Consider the following 22,977-nt stretch of genomic DNA (forward strand, 5'->3'; position numbering starts at 1 on the left):
ACTAAAAAAGGGACACCTGTCACTTCACATTATTGTTAATCTGATATTGTGTTTTTATATTTTTATGAAGGAAAATAGGGCCTGACTATTTAAAAAGATTTATTCCCAAGCTGAATTATTGATTTTAAGCTTTGTCTCCTTGTCTGTTGTTTCATATTCAGAGTAAACAGTGTTTGCCCAATCATTGTGCTGTTAATACTGCTAAATCTGTTAAAATTTTATTTGATTTCTCAGTGCATATGATCAAATAACAAGTTAAAGTCTTATGAAACTTTGGGGCTTTGTTCCATTCTTTACCTTGGGGTCACAGAGGCATCAATAGCCTTGCCATATATCCCATCCTCCAGGGACCACCAGGCCACTGAAACTGGTACCGGAGTGGAAAGATGACTGGGCTGAACTACATTAATTTTTTTACAAGTTCTACTTGCAAAGGATAAAGACAGTCAATGATGACTAACAATAGCAAGTTTTACTGGGAGCATTTGTGATAAGATTCTGTGAAAGGACATTTTAAACTGATTTGTTTTAAAAATTTGACCATTTTCCTTAATTTTGCATGATGTGAATGTATTCTAACATGTCCCCAGTCTCCTGTGAGAATCAAAATAATTAATGTTTGGGAACGTGCTCTGCACAATGTACAGATCTTTTTAAATGTAGAAGGTCCTATGCAGAGAGACACCTGTAGAACAGCAGTTACGTTCCTGTCCTAGGACATCAACTCACACATTCTGTAACACACCTTGAAGCAATTGGAAATGTCTGCGATAGTGAGAAAACCAGAGATGGTCTCCCAACCAAAGTGGCAATAAACCTTTGATCACCACGCTACAAATATCAACCTTTACGTCAGGTAACAGCTGGGAAGCCTTTTCCACAGATTTATGTATAAACTGAACAGTCAAATTGAAATTATGGAAGAAAATAACGTGTTGTCTTTGAAATCTAGACAGATCCATTATGCTAACACTTAGGAAAGTAGCTTATAAACTGACCATACGAACCCACAGAAAACTTATTCTGGTGATCCCGTAGCTTTTGTTCATTATATAAAGCCATGGAATTTAGAACACAACGTATATAAATTCTTCACCGGCATAAGAATAAATATGAAGTTTAAGAAAAAAAAAAAGGATTTTCTGTGGACTGTGACAACTACTAATCTACATTCACTACTTTCCTTTGCATCAATGACGAGCTGATGGTAAAATTGTCTCCATGTTTCTCTGTTGAAGAAAAGGTCTCCTTAAAATAACACAATATTTATTGAAAGAACTTTATTATTTTTTTCAAAGTGAGCATAAGAAATCTTCTGCTGAAAAAACAAACAAACAAAAGCTTTGTGGAGAGACCCTGAGCAAACAAAGTAAACATGATTATAATAGTTTAAGTCCAGTGCAATGCAAAAGAGGAAGGGAACTTGATCATTCTATCCCTTTCAAGAGATATGAGGCATATTCTTTTTTTTTTTTTAAGAATTATTTATTTGAGAGAGAGAGAAAGCACAAGTGCAAGGGAAAGTAGAAGAACGGAGAGAGGAAGGGAGAGAATCTCAAGCCAACTGCACTGAGAGCAGAGCCCAACATCGGGTTCTATCTCAAGACCCTGAGATCATGACCTTAGCCAAAATCAACAGTCAGATGCTTAACCATCTGAGCCACCCAGGCACCCAAAGGAATATTCTTGATTTCTCATTCCAGGCATCTCATATCCACTCTCTCCTATTTGGAAAGACACACTCAGGGAATTATATATGTAAACTTTCAACCAAAACGGATTCTAATGATATTTTTTCATTCATACACTGGCACATGGATATGAAATGATATTTCATATTTTTCCAACACTCTTCGATGGGCAAAATACAAACATGTTAAAGAGAAAAATAATAGATTACATGCCCTAAACTTGAACAGCTTATTTAAATTTAAAACATGGTAGGCAAATCACAAATACATGTTTGCTATGAAGGTACATGGGAGCAGGACCACCTGAGTAAAGGAGTAAGCAAAGTGCTCTGTGATTAAGGTATCAAGGAATATTTCTTACGGATGGCAACCGACCAGCACTAGAGAACTGATAAAAGTCAGTGTTGGAAGAGAGTCATTTGAAGCAAAACAAGTGGGCAAATAAAATCATAGTGATGGAACGAACCCTAATGAGTTAGAAATAGATTCTGTGAAGTCATAATCTTACAGGAAAACTTCCAAAGCTGAGTGGCTAACAGTTGACAGAAAGCCTTGAAAACGTGACTTGGAAAACTATGTGACAATTAAAAGAATTATGCTAGCCTTTATAGCACAGAACAAATACCTTCTAAACCGTGAGAAGCAAATCATTCTGTTGTAGGTCAGAGCAGAAGGGGATTAGGATACTGAGCACAGACGGAGCCTGGGGCGCTTCAAACAGAAACAAATAAAGATCTGAACTGAGATCATGGCTTTAAAAGTAAAAGAACAATTGCAAACATAAGAGAATAAAGAGAAATTGGTGACATAAAATAATAGACGGCGACAATGGGTCAACAGTATTTCCAACTTACACACCCAGTGAAGGAGTAAGGCATATTTTGTTTCATCATGTTTTTATAGATCCTATGAATTTCTTACCTGGTAGTGTTAAAGAGTCCAAATATCACTGGGTTCTTATGATCTCTGGTGTGCAGCAAGAAAATATCCTCTGGAAAATTAAAGACCATTAGATGAGTATTTTTAGTCCTCTTTGCAGGTAAAGAAAATACATTGACATAAAATAGCTTAGAACCCATTGCAGATGTAAGACATCAATTTCTGTCCATACACAGTCATACGACCATGACCAAATCACAACAGAGTGAAACACCTGGCTGTTCAGAATGACCCTGAGCTGGGCCACAAGGAAGAAATGAGGTGCTGACTGCCAGCTATGGAGACGATCACCTGTTCCTGCAACTCCCCTGACCCCATCATGCAGACCAGGCCCCAGTGAAAAGAAGAGAAACTTGCTCATTGTGGGAAGCAAGTTTCCATACATGCTAGAGATAGAGAGGGGTAGAGAGAGGAATACACATCAAAGAGCACAACTTAATTCTCTCAAGAAGATTTACCTAATTCATCAAAATAGGTGTCAATTCCATTCATGCCTGGTACTGAGCAGACCAGTCTGGCTTTTAGGAAAGTGCTGAACTTATTCACCAGTATCCTCTGTCCTCCTACATCATTCTGCAATGAAGAAAAGCAGGTGAGTGAGTACCTAAAGGGCTTCTAACCACAACGAACTGTGTATTATTAAACATGTAGATGAGAACAGTTGCAATTTTTTAATTTAATCTGGAACGTGTAGCCGAATCCTCAAATAATACCATACCTGCAATTCCCCATAAAAACTATTTGAGGCTTGCACATTCGGCCTTGTTAGTATACTTTCACTCTGGGCCATTAAATATACTTTCCAGACATTAAAGAATGTTAATAGAGTGGTCTATCCTATATAAAATAGTGGCTTTTATAATACAATAAACTTTATTACTATTTTAATGATAAACAATCTGCTTATCTTGGAGATACAGAAAACAACCATTCTTTTTTTCTAAAAGGAAAAAAAACAGTTTGAAATACATACATAAAGAGTACGTACATATTATTTGCACACATATACACACACAAATGTACATACATGGACATAGATATGTATATATAAACTTCCTCTTAAATTTATTCCTAAATATCAAACTTCACATTTGCAATATTATTAGCATTCCCTCACTATATATTGCTACGTCAGTTGGTTTTGAATATTCACTAACAGCCTATCTGAATACCCAACCAACCACAGATGTTTTTTCTACAGAATCAATCAAATGATCTGTTGAAACATAACATACATTACTTAGTATGTGGACTAAAGAAACTAAAAAGACCTTGGTTAAATTAATTTTTAAAAGGGGAGCTCAAACTTCTGTGTGGGAAGAAGTACAGCCTAACTACAGACTAGCTCTTCTTAGTAGGGGTTGGAAAATGAGGAAGATCACACAAAAGGCACAGCTCTTCTAAGATCAAACCTTAGGGAGATGTTAAGTCTAAAGATGAGGTAGCAAATACTGTTAGGCAGCCTATAGAATCCTAGAACATCTTATTATTTATTTATTTATTTATTTTTGCCAGAAAGTATCTTCAAGTAGAAAGCCTGCAATACAATCACCAAGACCTGAAGGTAAATTGGGAGATAAGCACGCGGAATGGGAGAGAAAGGCGGTCCTCACCACACAGAGTCGCCCCACTCTGGCGTAAATTGCGTGTGCGTTGCTCTCTGCCTCCAGGGCCTTCTCGGTAAAAAAGAAATACACTTTGTTGTCATCTCGGTCTTCGTTGTCAGGAATCATATATGAACCTACAAATTTTGGCTCTACAGATATAAAAAAAAGTAGAAGAAAAGTAAAATGCAAGGTTATTCTAATAAATTACATATCACATGGATGCTTCAGTTTCAAAAAAGGCTCTTCCTTGAGATTTTTCTATCAACGGTAAAGTCATGTAGAGATCTCCACTCTCTTTGCAAACCAACAGTTTTGTTTAGATCTAGGAGTACAATTTAAATGGAAAATAAGAGTCAAGAAAGGAAAAACCAATGTCAAACAACATACCTTAAAATTGCATTCAAAGAACAGATTAGAGGCATGGATTTCCTCCCATGTATGTAAAAAGTCAACATAAATACATGTAAAATTGTTGAGTAGAGAAGTTTATCCCTTTTTCAAATTCATAGATTATCTACCAGTGCAGCTCATGGAAGACCATTTTAGTTTTAAGGTAGAAAATTTATTTTAGGAGCGCCAGGGTGGCTCAGTCATTAAGTGTCTGCCTTTGGCTCAAGTCATGATTCCAGGGTCTTGGGGTCGAGCCCCATGTTGGACTCCCTGCTCCATGGAGAGTCTGTTGCTCCCTCTCTCTCTCTCTGTGCATCCCCCCTACTTGTACTCTCTCTCTCTAATAAATAAGTAGAATATTAAAAAAAAGAATATTTTAAGTCTTTGTGTTTGTAGTCTAAGGGATTGGAGTGAACAACCCTTGCTTAATATACTATGTCAAATACTTTAATGAAAACATGCTACCAATAATGATTATGTACTCTAAAGCTTAATAAAAAAGCTAAAAATAATTTTAAAAAATTCATTATTAAATGATACTTCAATCCCTGGATACACCACTGTGACAAATAAACATTATTCCTTACAAGGATTCTGTCAGTAAATGACTAGTGATTTTCCTAGAATTTTATTCGTCTCTAAAAACAATGTGATCCCATTAAAATAAGCAAAGCAATCAATGGATCCAAAATTATACCAACTGACAAGAGAACAAAACAACTTACTAGGTAAAAAGGGTTTTTTTTGCTTTTCATATATTTGGTTTATTTTCTTCATTTAAATCCTGATTACTAAGTATTGCTATGAGGGCAATTTGGTTTTATAATAGGGCCAGTTCATGCTGATATAAAATTATATTTTAATATAATTTAATTTAGGAATAATATTTTAATTTAGGAATATTACTAAAATTCTGAAATTTGTACAAACTGTAAAAGACATTTGTATCATTATTATGATCAAAACAGCAAATTTCCCAAGAGTTCTAGACTTGTTTTCAGTTCCGACTTACATGCTCCTTCCTCCTGAACCCTACCTTTCAACAGGCGCTCGTCGTCATGCTCGGTGCGAATGTAAGCCAGTCGCCCCATGCTCCGGAAGACTGCAGCGTCTCTGCCCCAGTAATCACTGTAGAGTCCAGTAAACAATTCACTACCTACATGGAAAAAGGAGTTAAAAAGAAGCTAGTGTTTGTTTCTGGATCTGACAACAATCTATAAGCCACAATGACATCAAACATATCCAGGTTTACTGTGTATATGACCTATGAATACTACTGCAAGACCATGGATGGTACTGTGAGATCGCTAGGATTGGAATATCCACTGCCACTTATGAGCTGTGTGAGCTTGGGCTAGTTGCTTAACCTTTCTGTGCCTCGGTTTCCCCATTCCCAAATAGGACTAGTGCTCAAAAGTATTGTAAAGAGTGAAGCACTTCAAACAACAGCTGGCATATATATTCATAAGACCTACATGAATCTATTTTTTAAGATGCATTTATTTATTTGAGAGAGAGAACACACACACAGATTGGGGGGAGGGGCAGAGAGAAAGAATCTCAAGCAGGCTCCCCGCTGAGAGCAGAGCCCACTGAAAGGCTTGATCTAATGACTCTGAGATCATGACCTGATCTGAAATCAAGATCCTGACTTTTAACCGAATGAGCCACCCAGGTGCCCCAGACCTGTATGAGTATTTGACAAGTAAGCTGGTTCATTTTATTTAACTAAACTTCTTTTAACCTTTATATCATCAGGGTATTATTATTAATTTTTATATTATTATTATTGGTATTATATGTAAGACAGCTAACTCAAATCCTTCTTGGAACAAGAGATTGCTTCCACGAACATGATTTTAGTATAGGAACCACAATGTCTGACAAAGTTGTAAATAATCCAATTCACTGTCATTTAATTTGTAAGTTGTGGCATAGATGGGAATGATATAAAGAATTTATAATTTAATCAGTTAACAGAATGAACGAAGTTAGTTATAACATGTGGTGGAAGACCCAGACTGAAATCAAATCAAGGAATCACAAATGTACGCAGGGTTTCCCAAGAAACGACAATGTGCGTCCTTGGAAATAACCACGAAAACATTAAAATAGCTTACGGGAAGAGGAAAAAATATAATAGAAAAATAAAATAAAGGTAAAGGGAACTGCAGAAAGACTAATACCTCTCAAGCATAGGAACTTGGGAGTTCTCTTTTGTCCAAGGGACAACAAAAGATAATCAGTGTGCCCATGAGTGGGGCCAGAGGCATTGTCCTGGACATATGCAGTTCAGGTGTCCTGTCTTTGGCAAAAATCTCTAAAAGAAGCAAATGATAGTATCAGATCAATAGAAGCAGCACCCTCAATTTAGGGCAGTACAATTCTCATAATGAGTATCATACAACTCTGGTTGGTTTAAAAATATAGAGCTGATACTGAGCTCAATGTATTAATGTTTTCTTGTTAAATATGGAACATGTACATATGGCATTTGAAGTGCTTTAAAGTTTAAGAGAATTCAAATTAACTGTATCTCTAATTTAGTACATTTAAATGAATAATTGATTTTAGAATTAGAATTATCAAAGTTACAGGTATAAAAATCCAGCCCAGTATATAAACAGAATTTAAGAGAACTCAATTTCATGTTTATAAATTTTAGTTTTTTAATGACTTATTTATTTATTTTAGAGAGACAGAGAGAGGTGGGGGGCAGAGGGAGAGGGAGAAAATCTCCAACAGACTCCCTGCTGAGCACAGAGCCCCACTTAGGACTTGATCCCACAACCCTGAGATCATGACCTGAGCCAAAATCAAGAGTCACACACTCAACCAACTGGGCCACCCAGGTGATCCTCATGTTATGAATTTTATTAGATTTTTAAAATTATTTCAATATTTATAAAGGGTTTTTTTTTCTAAGATAAGGCCTTTAAAACTTTGAAAAAAACTTGAATAAACCAAATATGTTTGTATGGTTTAAAATTTGAGAAAGTAATCAAATGTGCTGTCAACAGGACACTTTATAAGAGAAATTTATTTTCAACTTGAATTAACTGACTTACTTTTTAAAAAGTAAAGATAATTGCTTTTGTTATAGCAGATTTAAAAATAGAAAAAATGAGATATCAATTGAATTTGAAGGCTTAGGAAAAATAAACTTTTAAAAATATTATAATAACAAACCAACATTCATTTATACAAAGACAAGTAAGTGTAAATAGCTTCTTTTGTTCACAAAATCCACTAGGGATATTTAAAAAATATATAGGAAAAAGATAAATAAAATCCAGGTTTTCCCACAAAGGAATTTGCTTTTAAACTATACATCTATGTAATAAGAGAGAAACAGGAAAAGAAGAGGTAAATGTGGCAAAGTATTAGAATTAACAATTGATGAATTCAGGTAAATGGTATAAAGGTGTAAATTTTACTCCTCTTTCATTTTTTTTTTTTCCTGGATTTGAAAATTTTCTAGTTAACAAGTTTAAAAAAAAAACAAACAAACTGGATTTGTTGAGTTCATTCCATACACTCGAATGTACGCTAAGTGAGAGGTGTGATAAGGAAAGTAACAGAAAAGAAAAACAAAGATGCTTTATCTCTGGACTTAAAACATAATTTGATAGAAAAAATGACATTAGAACTCTTATTTAAGCATGTTCTTTGGTAACAGAAGGAAAAAAAGCAACATAATTTATATCAGAGCCAGTTAATGTTATATTCATCAGAAAGTTATATCTGTGTGTGGTGAAGGCATATTTTGAGATAAAATGCATTTAGTGGTTAGGGATATAAACTGTTTGTGGGAGGCATTCTGCACTACTTGAACATGGATAAGAGTCATGTTAAATTCATTAATAGGCCTTGGGGAACATCAACTTTATAGCATAAAAGAATGAGTTGACCCACAAGAGGTGGGTCATTGACTATTGAACTACCAGAGTGAGGATTTTTCTGAAATGTTTTTGTTATTTTTTAACTTATATTCCCCATATAAAGTATAAAGGCCATTTTGGAAAATTATCCTATTTTTTAAAAGATTTTATTTACTTATTTGAGAGAGATAGAGACAGAGTGAGAGATAGCATGAGAGGGGAGGTCAGAGGGAGAAGCAGACTCCCTATGGAGCTGGGAGCCCAAGACAGATCTCGATCCCAGGACTCCCAGGATCATGACCTGAGCCAAAGGCAGTCAGTCGCTCAACAAACTGAGCCACCCAGGCACCCCTGGAGAATTATTCTAAATAAAACTTATTTTTCTAATATGGACTTGGCCAAATGCTTAATGCACAACAGGTACAAAAAAGTAAATTTCTTAAAAATCATGAAAATTTTTTATTTCTTAAGTTTTTAATATCTGATTTCGCTTAATATCTTAAAAGACTTCTAGAACTTCAATATTTGAAAACATTACTATTATGAGAAAAAATCTTCATATTAGTTCACAACAATTATTGCATTTATCCCAATCTGAAACACCCTATCAAAGTTCTACTCATTTTAATCAATTTCATAAATTTAACAAACAAGTACCCCTTGGAGACACTAGATGGCAGCCCTATGATACCAAATAATACCACATCCAAGGCACGTTATCTGCACAAAGGAAAAGATGATATATTACCAATTTTACCCAATTTCCCTTTTTGTATACAGATAAAAGAAAATAGTTTGTGAACAATTTAAATAACACAATATGAGATGTATGATTTAAACTTCAAAGAAAATGAACAGGTGCTAAAAACTCGATGCTGTGTAAATGGAACCAAATGTGTTTCTGTTGGAAATGTTAGATTTTCCTCAGAAGGGAAAGATTCTCCTTTCATAGCTTATTATTAGTGTAAAGAACAAAATAAATTCATAGTCACAGATAATGGTCATGTTCGGTAAAAAAATCTTCCTAAAGGAAAAAAAAAAACTTTTATGAAAAATCGTCAAGTAGAATAAGCCTTAGGCACAACTATTACCTAATAGTAATTAAATGAGCCAACATATTCAGCATCATTATAATTGATACTACTTATAGCAATACATAAAGTACATATGTACGATATCTCAACTGAAAACTTTAAAATTATAACCATTTGATATAATTAGGGTAAATTTGTGAATCACTACCTTGGTATTTTACAGAGTATAAAAAAACCTGGATAAATCATATTTTCATGGACTAAAAAGAGAAAGGTTTCATATAAATAAAAAACATCTTCTAGAGTTTCAATGATAAGAATAGAACTATCCAAGTTTTCGGTTTTGTAGGTCTATGAAGACATGATATTTAATAAATGTATTAGCTTAGCCACAAGTTTAACTGGTATCTATTTCAATATTCTGAATATAAATAACCAACTTGATTTTTATGCCATATATTACATTTCATTTGTTATAGCACTGAATTCTGAGGGTGACGGATGTCATGTTAATTTTAGATGGTCAAGTGTGGTTATAATTAAAAAAAAATAGAGCATCTGCAGGGTGTTTTGACAGGTGAATGTAACTTATTATTGTCATGCTCAACATAGGCTCTCTGTACAGACACAATAACAGTGGGAACAGTTCTGCACTGGAAATCTGTCACACTAAGCCCCCAGCTTGAAATCTGCTTTTCGATATCTCATGGTCTTCATTGCTTGTAAAATCACAGAGACCTACATGTAATTTCTTGAGCCTGCCAAACTTTTTTCTGTTCTCTCTTCCTGGAAATGTTTTGCCTAAATTCTGCATCTCCTTTCCTGCTTCACCTCCCATGTGCCTGGCTATTGCCTACTTCCTCTTTGATGCCTTCCTTGACTAAACTTCTGTTAGTGTTGTGATTCCTAGTACCACCAAAGCCCCTGTGCCTATTTCTACCATATTGCTCATCCTACTGTATTAACCTACTGCTTATACATTTGACATTGTGCCTCACTAGAATGTAGGCCTCTTGATGTGTCTTATATATTCTTTTTCCCCCAATATCTTGTACAGTGTCTGGAATATAGGAAATGCTCAATAAACACTTGTCAAATCCATGAAGAGCACAGTGAATTAATTTGTGAATATATCTAAAAATTCTTTTAGGTGTTTAAATTAAAGCTATAAAATGCAATAAAAACTCAGGATAAGATTCTGATTCTTCAATAAAGCTTTAGTAAAAAACACTAAGAGAAAGAAAAAATATTAGGCATTTATATGAATAACAGAGTTCCTTGATTTTTTGTTCCTATATTTAATAATTTTAATTCATGAACACAAGGACTCTATTTTCTTCCAGTATCTGTCCCTAATAGTTTCAGCCCCCAAAGACTGTGTCTACACTAAACAGCTTATATGAAAGAAAGAATCATTTGACTCTTGCCAATATATAAAAACAAATCTATTGTAAATAATTTTAAGTTAAAATGCATCATTACAATAGTTTTCTACATAATTCCTTTTATCAGAACAAACTCTAACTGAAGTTTCAGTTAAGCATACTACATTGCCTTCATGTTTTATGAAACCTACCATTCTCAGCAGTTTTGCTCATGGGCTAGATACTTATTACTTGATTTGAGTTTTTAGTTACCACATTAGAAATACAGATTTTAGTTGTTTGGTAAGACAAACATCACAGTTTTCCAAGCTTTTTATCTTCTTAGGTTTTACTCAAGCATTTCTCCTATTTGTGTTGTAAACGTCTACACAACTAAATAATGTGAAATATATTTGCCTCATGGACAGCACATGACTAATGATGGAATTAACTGCTTCATTTCGTAACTGAGTTGTATAATTTTGTTAGAAAGTCATTCAAATATCAGATGCACTGTTTTATAGAATCACTATAACATGCATCATTGCATATAAAACAAAATACACGCGCGAGGATGAGGATGGATAAGAATGAGATATATATACCAATACCCACATCCCAGTTCACAGTCACACTCTGCTTAGGGTGCTAAAAGCAACCAGGCAGAATATATCCTTGAATTAGTTATACAGTTGTAGTTGGATTTTTTTTCTTCTAGCCTTATCATTTTTGTTTGTTTGTTTTGAGGAATACATAAGCAAAATATCCAAAGAGGCTCACAGACTCTAGTAGATAAAGCCAGAAGCCACGAGCATGTGGATAACTGGCATTGCACCAAATGTGAGAGAGCAAGAGAGTTGGATAAAAAATTATAGACATTCTTCAGGGACAGGAACATGGCAAAGGAATGACTTTAAGTCCAAATTTCTGTACAGTTGAAGTCAATTCAAGAAATAAGGAGATATACTTCATTTGTTACATTTACAGAGGTTGCATTTATAAAGACATACATTTTATCTTCACTTAAGATTTTTCAAATATTATTAAGTCATATTTTGCGCCAGAACTACTCATTCATAACTCTGTCCTGGATATAATTAATTTAAAAGGAACATTTGTTTTAAAAAAAAATTAATGCCATTGATAGCTTGAAATAATCACTTAAGTTTCCTCTGCATATATTCCAATTCCCTTTCATTCAGTCAACACTGACCTTCAATGTACAGAATATGTAACGAGGAGATATATTCACAAAGGTCTCATTATTATGAATAAAAGTACAGGAAAAGAATTTCAGCAGCTATCAACTTTTGTAATTTTATTTGCTAAAAATGGTAAGATAGGACCAAATAGAATGTAGAAAGAAAATTTCAGGGCCTACGATATTTTATTCATGGTTGTTTGTTGAAATAAAATTTAGTAAGTCTTTAACTTGAGAAGTCATCCTAAAAATATCCTAATAACAAAGCTAACACTCTGAAAGCAAAGAAAAAGTATGTGACAAATTAGAGTGGTTCCCCCCCAAATGCTAGTAACATGTATGTTAGCATGTCATAGTCATGTCAGGTATGGTAAATATTAAATTACACCTGGAACTACAAATCTGAGTCAGAATAAAATATTTTTTAAGAAAGGCAATAGAATTGAGAGGGCAAGGTACAAGGAAAATCCTGCAGTTACTAAAGGTGTTATAAACGTATTAAGAATATTGCAACAGTATATCCAACAGAGCTGAGAAAAAGAGTCAGCCCGTATTTTCCTTGCTGGCCAAAATGATATATGACATAAAGAAAATACTTCCTAGGGTGCCTGGGTGGCTCATTTCAGTTAAGTGTCCAACTCTTGATTTCAGTTCTGGTGGAGATGGAGCCCTGTGTTGGGCTCCCCACTGGGCACGGCGTCTGCTTGAGATTCTCTCTCTCCCTCTTCTCACCATCCCCTCTCCCTCTCTTAAATATATATATATATATTTGTATTTCCTGAATTTTTATTTGGCTAGTCACCAAACCCAATAATTAGATAGCAATATAAGTACTATCTTTGGATGAAATAAAAGGTATAGGCAAGTAATACATCAATTTATTTTACTAAGTAAGTCGTTGTTTCAACAAAGTGTTTTTAAAACCAGGCTATAATGTCTTATATTCTTCAGACACTTACTGAAGACCATTTTCAATAAAAATTGTCATCACAGTAGGGGAAAATGTGGCTAAATGTGTAGAAATATTTGCACCTGTGATATGAATTTATATGCCACCAAGATAAATTATGTTAATATCAAGTGGCATTTGGAGAGCAACCCTAATTAATGTATGATTTCATTTCGACTGATTTGTGAACATTCAGAACAGAGCTAAACAAAGAGGTTGTTTCACTCCTTTAATTCTGTTTCACATGGAATCACTGCGAGATACTAACATTTCATTTCTAAATTAGATGATAAATTTAATTAAAACATGTTCGCATGTTCGTTAAGTTGTCTTTTACCTAACAAATGATCATTCTTTATTCAGGTTTCGGTAAGCTTTTTAGTTCACGTGATCTTCAGCCAACTAAATTTAAGGTAACTGAAATGAAAACTGTACCTGAAGTTCAGAAATTATAAGACATCCTTTGATTTTCCAGCACCTCCTTTTTTTCCTTGGGGGCCTTGTTAGCTTTATGAGTATTGTTACAAATTGGAGTTTCTTATCACGAAAGCACAACTTGAGGTGAACAGGCACTCAAGAGTTAAGTGTGACCCACAATTAACAAAGAAACAAGGATCGTGGCCTCAAGATGGTCAACCTTTTGCTGGAGTCTTGTCCTAACCCATCAACCGAGAACATGTGTGGCCATAAAATACCACATTAACGCATTCTTTCCCTGTCAGAGTAAGCTACACCGGGCTTGCCAAATTCCAACACAGGTAGCTCCATTTTTCCAGCCCAAACTCCTGCTGTTCTTTCAACTGGGTGAATTATTCCTACTTCCTCTCTCTCAGAATTGCTGGCTCAGGTAGAGGTTATCAGGTTTCCGTGGCACCTCGTATCTACAGTGAGCAAATAATCTTTCAAAGGTACTTTGGGATGAAAGCTAGTGGATAAAGGTGAAGAATGATATTTTTATTTCTTCTTTTTGGAGGGATTATTCCTATAGTGTTTGTGTTTAGTTTGGAGGGCTCTTACGATTGGATTTCTCTTCTGAACATGAGAAACAGCCACCCAGATGGCAAGCACTTCCCATGTCAGCACAGTGTAATTTGATTTGGAAGTTCAATGAAACTCACTGGGAAATGTCCCTCCAGTAATATTTCCCCTCTTAAAAAAATTCAGTTTTAAGTTCCGGGTTTCATGCATAAATAAGCTCCAGGGAGGCTTAGTGGTGAGTGGCAGGGTGACTAGAGGAATTGTTTAAACCATTTAAATGAAATGTTAAAATTAAATGGTGTGCTAATCTTTTTAGGATTTCACCACAGAAGTAGTGTTTACTCGGTAATTTTCCACTTTCGGTATCACTTATAATATTCTTAGGAATAATATCCCAAATTTGTTTTTTGCCTGTTTAGGAATATTGAGTCTATTCAATGAATATTTATAGGAGGCCTGTTCTGTGCAAGACGTAAGGTAAAAGAAATAATAAGAAAATCTCTTCCAAACATATTCAAATTTTAAATTTATGAAATTACCCCCCAAAAGCACTGAAAGCATTAGAAAAAATTATCTATCAAATGCATGTATTTTAATGCATCCAGTGCCATTTCTAACATAGATCTAGCTGGCATCCATTCAGTGTCCCTCCCAAGACTGATTCCTACTGAAGTTTAAACTTAGGCGATCTTATTTTCATATTTAAGGTCTCCCTTCCTTATATTCTGTTTATACACACACACACACACACACACATAGGTTAGCAGAGCAACGCTAGCTATCTTAAATATACTATTTTTCTTTAAAACATTATACTCTTTAAGAATATTACATCTCTTGGAGCAAGCTTTGAAAGAACTTACTATGTGAAATCTTATTTTAGAGCCTTTTCAAACTATGGGGCTGAAGCAAATCCATCTTTCCCTAATAATTAGCGCTAATTGAAGATCTTTGCTCTACAGATATACAGTGGACCCCTAAACACCATGGAAGTTGGGAGCTCTGACCATGCAGCTGAAAATTTGCAAATAACTTGTGAGTGCCCAAACACTTAACTATTAATTGAGCAGAAGCCTCACGGATAACAAAACAACTGACTAATGCATAGTTTGCATGTTTTATGTATTACCTACTGTATTCTTACAGCAAACTACAGAAAAGAAAATGTTAAGAAAACCATAAGGAAGAGAAGATACATTTACAGTACTTCACTATATACATAAAAAAGAACTGCATGTGCCTGGACCCATGAAGTTCAAACCTGTGTTGTTCAAGGGTCAACTATGTATAAAAAAAAAACTTTGCTGACATGGACGTAAGTGCCATGACCGGGATGGGGAAGTACAGAGTGTGACACAAAGCCCATCAAAATGAATTATCTGGAAAAGTTCAGGGATTGTATAGTTTCTATAATACACGGGAATATCTGCATCAACTCAAAATCTTGTATTCTGATTACTCATCAGTGGGGGAGTTTTAAGTGTTAATCTTTTATTTAGGATGGGAAGTCCCCACATGTTATTTTACACTTTCCCATTTTCTGCCAACAGGGTGACCTAATATTAGCCTATAACTCTAAGTGTTGCAAATGTAATAATAGAAATCCGTACATCTGTACCATACTTATATCAGAACCTCACAACCCTGAGAGAAAAGAATGACTCCTCATAGCTCCTAGTTAGGTATCAGGAAGAGCTCACTTCAGCTTTGTACTTGGGAACTCCTCTGTCTGTACCATCACAGTGCTGGAGTACTTTGCCAAGTGTGCCAGTTTTAAACTCCGAGAATATAAACAGAAAGAAAAATAATTTCATTGTGTCTTAAGTGAGGTACTCAGGTGAGGTACCTCATCTAATTAAATGGAATCGAATGGAAATCTAGATCAGACATGCCAACTTATTTTATTATTTCAATGTGGACATTTAGTGGAATTTTGAACAGGTCAACCTCTATTGTTAAGATTCTAGACAAACAAGAGTTTAGATAAATAATTTTAAAGTTCTCAACTGAGATGACCTTCTGATGAATTGTACTGATACAGAGAAGGGCACCAAGAAGAGAATATTAAAAGTTTTCCTAAAATTACAGAGTAATTAAAACAAAAAGAACTAACATATATTGTAATAGTTGAGTTTCTCCAGCCAGGTTTTTATAAAGTATTTCTCTAACTGCATTTTTTGAATAGTAAACGGCCATAATACAGGATGTTTTCTATCAGATACTAAATAAAACTTGTGTTTCCAGAATGAGACACACATAGTTCAGAGTAGCTGCATTTATCTTAGAGTCAAAATTGGTTCAGTTTAGCATGACTTGAAATCTAATATCATTGCTTCCAGCACCCATAAATAAAAACAACTCTAACACACGTATAAAGAAACACCAGAAGAACCTAAGCGAAGTTTCAAAATCAATATGGTGACCAAATGATGTCTGTGGCAACAATAATTACCAACTAATGTGGAGATGAAGGAGGAGCTGGGATCGAAAGGACATCTGCCCCTTCCTCTTTCAGACCTGTGTGGTTCCAGATGAAACAGGGGATCCTTGAAAAAAAAAAAAAACAACAAATAAACCAGAAAAGCCATTATGTATTTGCCAACTTTAGTAAGAATCTAATTGCTCAGATAAGACATATAAAAACCTGACCTTTTGCAAACAGTATAAACAGGATACCATGAGTACCAAGTTTCTTAAAGCCAAACTGGGTTTTATAAATAAATATATGGGTTTTCAGGTCCATTTCTCACTCCTCCCAGAAAGTATACAGGTGATGAAATAAAAGACATTAACAGTTTTTAATCACATGAGCGGACAGTAATAGTTATTCTGAGGGTTGTCCAGTAAATATGCCAAAGGAATGAAAATGAGCTAAAAAAAAAAAAAAAAGGTTACTAAAAGGGAGGTTTAAAAAAGAAAAAGGGAGGCTTAATGATAAATACAGAAATTGACTGCTATCCCACAAAGGCCACTACTGATTTTTTCTGAAGGGTCTGCGGAAGAAGCTGATAAAATTTTCTATCAATTTAGATTATTTATTTCCAATCATGTTTCTTCTTCATCACATATTCTTGGTATAGACATTTAACTTCAATAATTTAGAAAATGATGGCTGCATAAACAATTACTGGAATATAGATGTATAGATAAATGTCACATTATGAGCAATGTTTCAGACTTGTGTCACATAAATAAGAGCTTGAAAGTACTTCTATGAAAAACGACAACTTCACTGGTTCTTATTGCTAGCACCTAACCACAGAAATTTTCTCTATTCTCAGATTTCAAAATTCTCATTAATATATTTTCATAATTATTATTCATTAAGTGTGCTATAAATGGTTTGGGTAAAAGAAAGTTTGGAAAAGTGACAATAAGAATCAATATTGAAAATTTTGTAGGAAAAGAAAAAAATACTCTGCAAGAGAACATTGCTGATACTGCCCCCTGCTATCAATGGCCCTGCCCATGAACCTCAAAACAATCCCAAAGTCCTGAGTAACTTCTGATTTGCAGCCACTTTTCTCAAACTTGAATTTGACTTTCTTAGCCACCCCCCTTACTTCCCATTATCTGTTCTGTCCTGATCTTGCCATTCTTATTTGACACACTTTTCTTCCTCTCTCTGATTCCAAAATCACCATTCTGATCCTGTGATTCTAAAACCTTTCCAGTAATGCAGAGTCCACCTGACCCCTACAACCTTCCTGGGATTGAACCACAGCCCAGGGGACAAATAGAGGCTCCTGACTCAGAGGTGGCTAAAAGCCAAAAAACTTTTTTAACCCCCCAATTTTTTTCCTGTTTACACACTTTGCACACATCAGTAGAGAGCAAGAATACCCATTCTTGGAGACACGTCTTGGAGACACTTTTGTGTTCGCTACTCAGATGACAAATTTGCAATGACATGAGAAAAAGTTTGTTTAAATGAGAGAGAATTATCGGGATGCCCAGCTAACACTTGTGCTGAACGGTCTGCATCTCAATTTGGAAAACTGACTCGCCACGTTATGTGAAGGAGAAAGTGACCAAGTGCGTGAATGTAATATTTGTGTGACCCTTTAGTCACTGCCACTATAGAAGTTACTTGAAACAAAGTAGGTAGGACATACATTTTATATTTGTTCTCCTCCAGTCAAATGTCCAAATATTTGGTCAGAGAAAGCTGTTAAAGAGATATACTGAACTGCTCTCTTAAATCAAGACTTTCTACAGCCTCAGAATTCGGACACTCAACTTTTTATCACCAATGACAGGTGAAGGTGATTTACCTAATGGATAAAATTACACACCTTCAACACTAAAATTGAAACCGCAAGCGAAAAACAAGTGTATTGCATATTTATTTGAGCCAGCGCAATATATTAAGTTTAAACTGCCAAGCAGGGGCGCCTGGGTGACTCAGTGGGTTAAGCCTCTGCCTTCAGCTCAGGTCATGGTTTCGGCGTCCTGGGTTCGAGCCCCGCATTGGACTCTTTGCTTGATGGGGAGCCTGCTTCCTCCTCTCTCTCTGCCTGCCTCTCTGCCTACTTGTGATCTCTGTCAAATAAATAAATAAAAACTTCAAAAAAGAAAAAAAACCTGTCAAGTAGAAGAAACATAGAAAATGCAAACTAAGAATTCTAAGATTAAGAGAATCTCAGACTTCAAAGGACTGTAGTTAGGTGAAGGGAATGAAGTCACAATTTCTTGGAAAAGTCACAGGTTTTCAAAAGTCTAAGTCACCACTTAGGCTCCTGAGGCTGTTGTTGATTGGGGAATTTCAGCACAGGTCTGAGATTTCAATTATCTGACATATCATTGTCTTTGACTTTCAAGAAAAGTTGCTTGAATCAGTGGAATCCTATATTTGAAAAGATGCCTAGAATCTTAACATTTAGGAAAAGAAGTGGAACCCACAATCAGGCGGAATTTTTAGTTATGTATGAGGCCTGATTCTGTGCAGTATGTAAATCTAGCTGAGTCTGTAAAAGGATCCTCTTTTACAAAACCTCACATTTAAACCTGGGAATAAATGAGCGTTGGATACTCCAATATTTTCACAGACCTATGCCTCCTGTCCAAACTCATGTCCCTTGACTGAACCCTTGCACTTTAACACAGAAGACTTCAAGTATCTATCTCATTTACTTGATTAATGGCTATAGCTGCCTCGACATATAGTCCTTTAAAAATAATAAAAGGTTATTTTGGCTGCTTTTTATATCACTATTAAAAATCCATATTTTTGAATAAAGGACAGAGATAGTATTTTAGTTTAAAAATGCATATGTTCCTTTTTTTCTTATTAAAGATTTTATTTATTTGACAGAGAGAGACAGAGATCAAGAGATAGCACAAGCAGAGGGAGCTGCAGGCAGAGGGAGAGGGGGAAGCAGGCTCTCCGCTGAGCAGGGAGCCCAAAGCTGGGCTTGATCCCAGGACCCTGGGATCATGACCTGAGGCGAAGGCAGACTCGACCGACTGAACCACCCAGGTGCTCCAGTTCTTCAGTTTCTAATTGTGTAAAAAGAAAAAAAAAAAAGATAAACCACTGGAGCACCCTTGCTTTCGAGAAGCAACATTATCTTTATGCACAAAGAGAAGAAAGATCCTAAACTTTAGAGGGTATAGTCATTTCATCTATATATAGCACTTGGTGAATAATATTCCAGGATTCAAATAATACAACAACGACAAAAAAGACAATGACAAATTGGACTGGAGAGTGTGATACTTCTTAAATTTGAAAACTACTGGGATGTGCATTCTGAAGACTATCATATTTATAACAAAATAATGAAAAGGTGCTTTGAACCCTTGAAAGTTCTGAAATTGCTCTCGCAGTCTGCATGCCGGCCGTTATGAACTACTTATAGCTTCCTGAAGATCTCTTACTTGGTTTTCAAAGTGTTCAGGATAATAATGTCCATATAATATTAAAAATTCCGCAGAGACCCTAGAACCCCCAGGAATCCTGATCTGACCTCTTTGTCTGCCCTGGGATCTCCTCCTAGGAGATACCCTAGAATCTCTCTCCTAGAGAGACCCAACCACCAAACATCAGTGTATCCCTTTTTTGTATCATTTACTTCTCTGCATTATAATTGCCTGTTTGACCCTCCTTCCTACTAGTTTGTAGGGTTTTCTTGAGGAAACTGCCCATGTGATATTAATCTTTGATCCCCTCTATCAAATAAAGTAACTGGCACATAATAAATGCACAACTGTTGATGACACTTGAAAAAAATACTACCTTTCTAGAAACAAACTTTTTTTTTTCTTTTTGCCTTTGCTTATTTTCTTCTGTATCTAAAAGAACTCACAGACTGCTGTAGACAGGTGTGCTGATGTGAAAGCAGACGTATACAAACTGCATGCTTTCTGAGAGCTGCTCATGAAGGAACATTGTGGTCCTATTGCTTTTCTACATTTTGATTGCCACTGGCTTTAGTAAAACTATCACATTGTTAAAACAACTAAAGGAAGAAGAGCTATGTTCTTTATTTCTCAAGCTATTTCATGAAGATAATATATTTTCATATACATTTTACAATTTATAAGGGATTCTTAACAGGATGAATACCTTAAGGTTTAGGATAAATATAATTAAATTCTCCCTGGTATTTATTAAAAATAAAATCAAATACTGAAGAAGGAAAGTGGTGTTTGTTTTCTCCCCAAAGACCTTATTAATGATAATATGCATCTTGAAGTAATATGGAGGTGTGACATGGAGGTATTTCTCCACATGATTGATTTTTTTTTTTAACAAGATATTCTTCTGATATTGTGGAGTATGGTCCTGAAATTTCAATACTGAGCTAAGAGGAAAGATTGAGTTTTTAATTCTTTTCAAATAACTAACTTGGCAGCAGCTTTTAATAATTTACCTCCTCTTTCATGATTTTAGACTGAAGGCTTTCTTTACCCTGTTAAGCTACATATGAAAGAAAGACACATTGGTTTGATTCATCTTAATTCCCCAAGACTCAATATATTATTTTTGCAACTTCATACAGCAGAGATGTGGAAATTGCCGAGAAGAGGTACAAGGAGAAAAACTTATCCTAGACTGGATAATACCGATAACAGAAAACAGGCCAATTCCAAACGTCTATTGCTTTGTTCCGCACAGATCAAGCTGACTCCAAAATTAACTATAAATTCAAGAATGAAGTTTCTCAGATTTGAGAGTTCATTGTGATGTTAAATGCAGTGTTTAACTTAGTGCACAATCCAATAAAATACTAAAAGGCGAGTAATGTAATTTTCTTCCCTGAAGTGGAATTTAGCCACTAAACCAACCAGAAAACTGGAGGCACGATGACATTGTCAATGACCCCAAAACAATTGCGCTTCTGGTTCAAGTAATATGTAATGCTGGTGTTTAACCTTATTGAGAATGTTGGTCAGTACTTACACTGGCTTTCCATTATCTGTGTTTTAACAGCTGCAATTTCTGCCTGAGTAATGTGGCTTAAATTTAGAAGACATCACTAGCATTAGCAGTGTGGCCTACACTTTTTGTTTCAGTATGGTAAGAAGACGTTTTTCAATAGGTTCTCCTGTGCTTGAGAGAAAGCAGGATGTGCACAGTTTGCAAAGGTGGGCAGATAACATGGGCTCTTCAGAAAAAAAAAGTTTAAAGAATAAATGATATGTCTTTCCAGGAGAATTTTCCCCTTCAGGCCTTGAGGAGAGAGCTTGGAACCCAGCAAGACTGCTGTAAGCTATTTTCAAGAGGTGTGAGTTATTGCGTATCAGGTGTTAAATGGGATACCAATTAAATGAAATGAGAGTTTCCCATAAATGAGTCAGTAGTGGTGAACTATTTTTGCCCTTAGTGTCAATGGTAAATTCTGAAAGATGTCAGAAAAAATCTAGGGCATTACAAATACTATAGGACAAAACAAATAACCCCCTATTTTATTTTATTACTACTTCTAATGGTTAGAGAAAAAGTCATAAAATACACAAGGCATATAAACATGTACCCGTCAATAATGAACAATAAAGATACAATTTTGATAAGTAAATGTCTAGAATAAATTACCGTATCATGCACTTCAGTTCTTTACATAACAGCTATCTAATAACCTGTAGCAAATTAATTTTGAAAATGACTCACTATACAATTTTTTCCTTTCTTCTGTCAATCCATAAAAACGTGCTAAGTAATATTTGGAACATTTCCCAAAGACTGAATAAACTAGCAGAAAAAAATACAAAACGGGAGTGAAATTTTAAGTCAACATCTTGACACTAATAGTTTTGCATTTTAATTTTTTTGACATTTTTAATCTCTAAAGCACAATGTCATATTTCCATAATTCTTTAAAATGTAGGAACTACTCTTGCATATATTGTTTCACCTTCAAAATAAGACTATGAGGTAAAATAGAGTCAATAATACTGTTCACAAGTATTGTTTTCCTTTCATAGGTGAGAAATTAGAGCCAGGATGACGCTTACCAAGTCTCAAAGAGTGTCTTCTAACTTCACTCCATGTTCATTTTACATATAGTATTATCCATCCTACTTACCATTGTAGACGGAGAGTGGGAGATATGTTTGTGCTGCTGCATATGGCTGAGTGTCTTGTATGAGGTAATTAAGGTATAGTCAGGGTTTGAAAATATGTATTAAGATTTTTAAAAAGAGGGCGCCTGGGTGGCTCAGTGGGTTAAGCCGCTGCCTTCGGCTCAGGTCATGATCCCGGGGTCCTGGGATCGAGTCCCGCATCGGGCTTGCTGCTCAGCAGGAAGCCTGCTTCCCTTCCTCTCTCTCTGCCTGCCTCTCTGCCTACTTGTGATCTCTCTCTGTCAAATAAATAAATAAAATCTTTAAAAAAAAAAAAAAGATTTTTAAAAAGAAGAAAATATTTACCATTATTTAGCTATCTATTTATTAAATTATATGTTCAAATGTTTTATTTCCTGTAACATTATTTGAATAGCT

At 35.2% G+C, this 22,977-nt stretch overlaps 1 protein-coding gene across 1 annotated transcript in view; it reads right to left on the reverse strand.

The window, feature by feature from the left end:
• Window positions 1–22,977, reverse strand: part of LOC111155296 (semaphorin 3E) — a 249,544-nt gene that overhangs the window by 36,649 nt on the left and 189,918 nt on the right. Inside the window, exons 5-9 of the mRNA XM_022515436.1 lie at window positions 16,487–16,580; window positions 5,664–5,783; window positions 4,244–4,386; window positions 3,089–3,203; window positions 2,613–2,682 (exon numbers count right to left, since the gene is read on the reverse strand). Coding sequence (XP_022371144.1) covers window positions 2,613–2,682; window positions 3,089–3,203; window positions 4,244–4,386; window positions 5,664–5,783; window positions 16,487–16,580 — 542 coding nt within the window. The remainder of the gene's footprint in view (window positions 1–2,612; window positions 2,683–3,088; window positions 3,204–4,243; window positions 4,387–5,663; window positions 5,784–16,486; window positions 16,581–22,977) is intronic.

This window comes from Enhydra lutris, unplaced genomic scaffold, assembly GCF_002288905.1.
Source record: "Enhydra lutris kenyoni isolate GAN:26980312 unplaced genomic scaffold, ASM228890v2 scaffoldscaffold40, whole genome shotgun sequence".
NCBI lineage: Eukaryota > Metazoa > Chordata > Mammalia > Carnivora > Mustelidae > Enhydra > Enhydra lutris.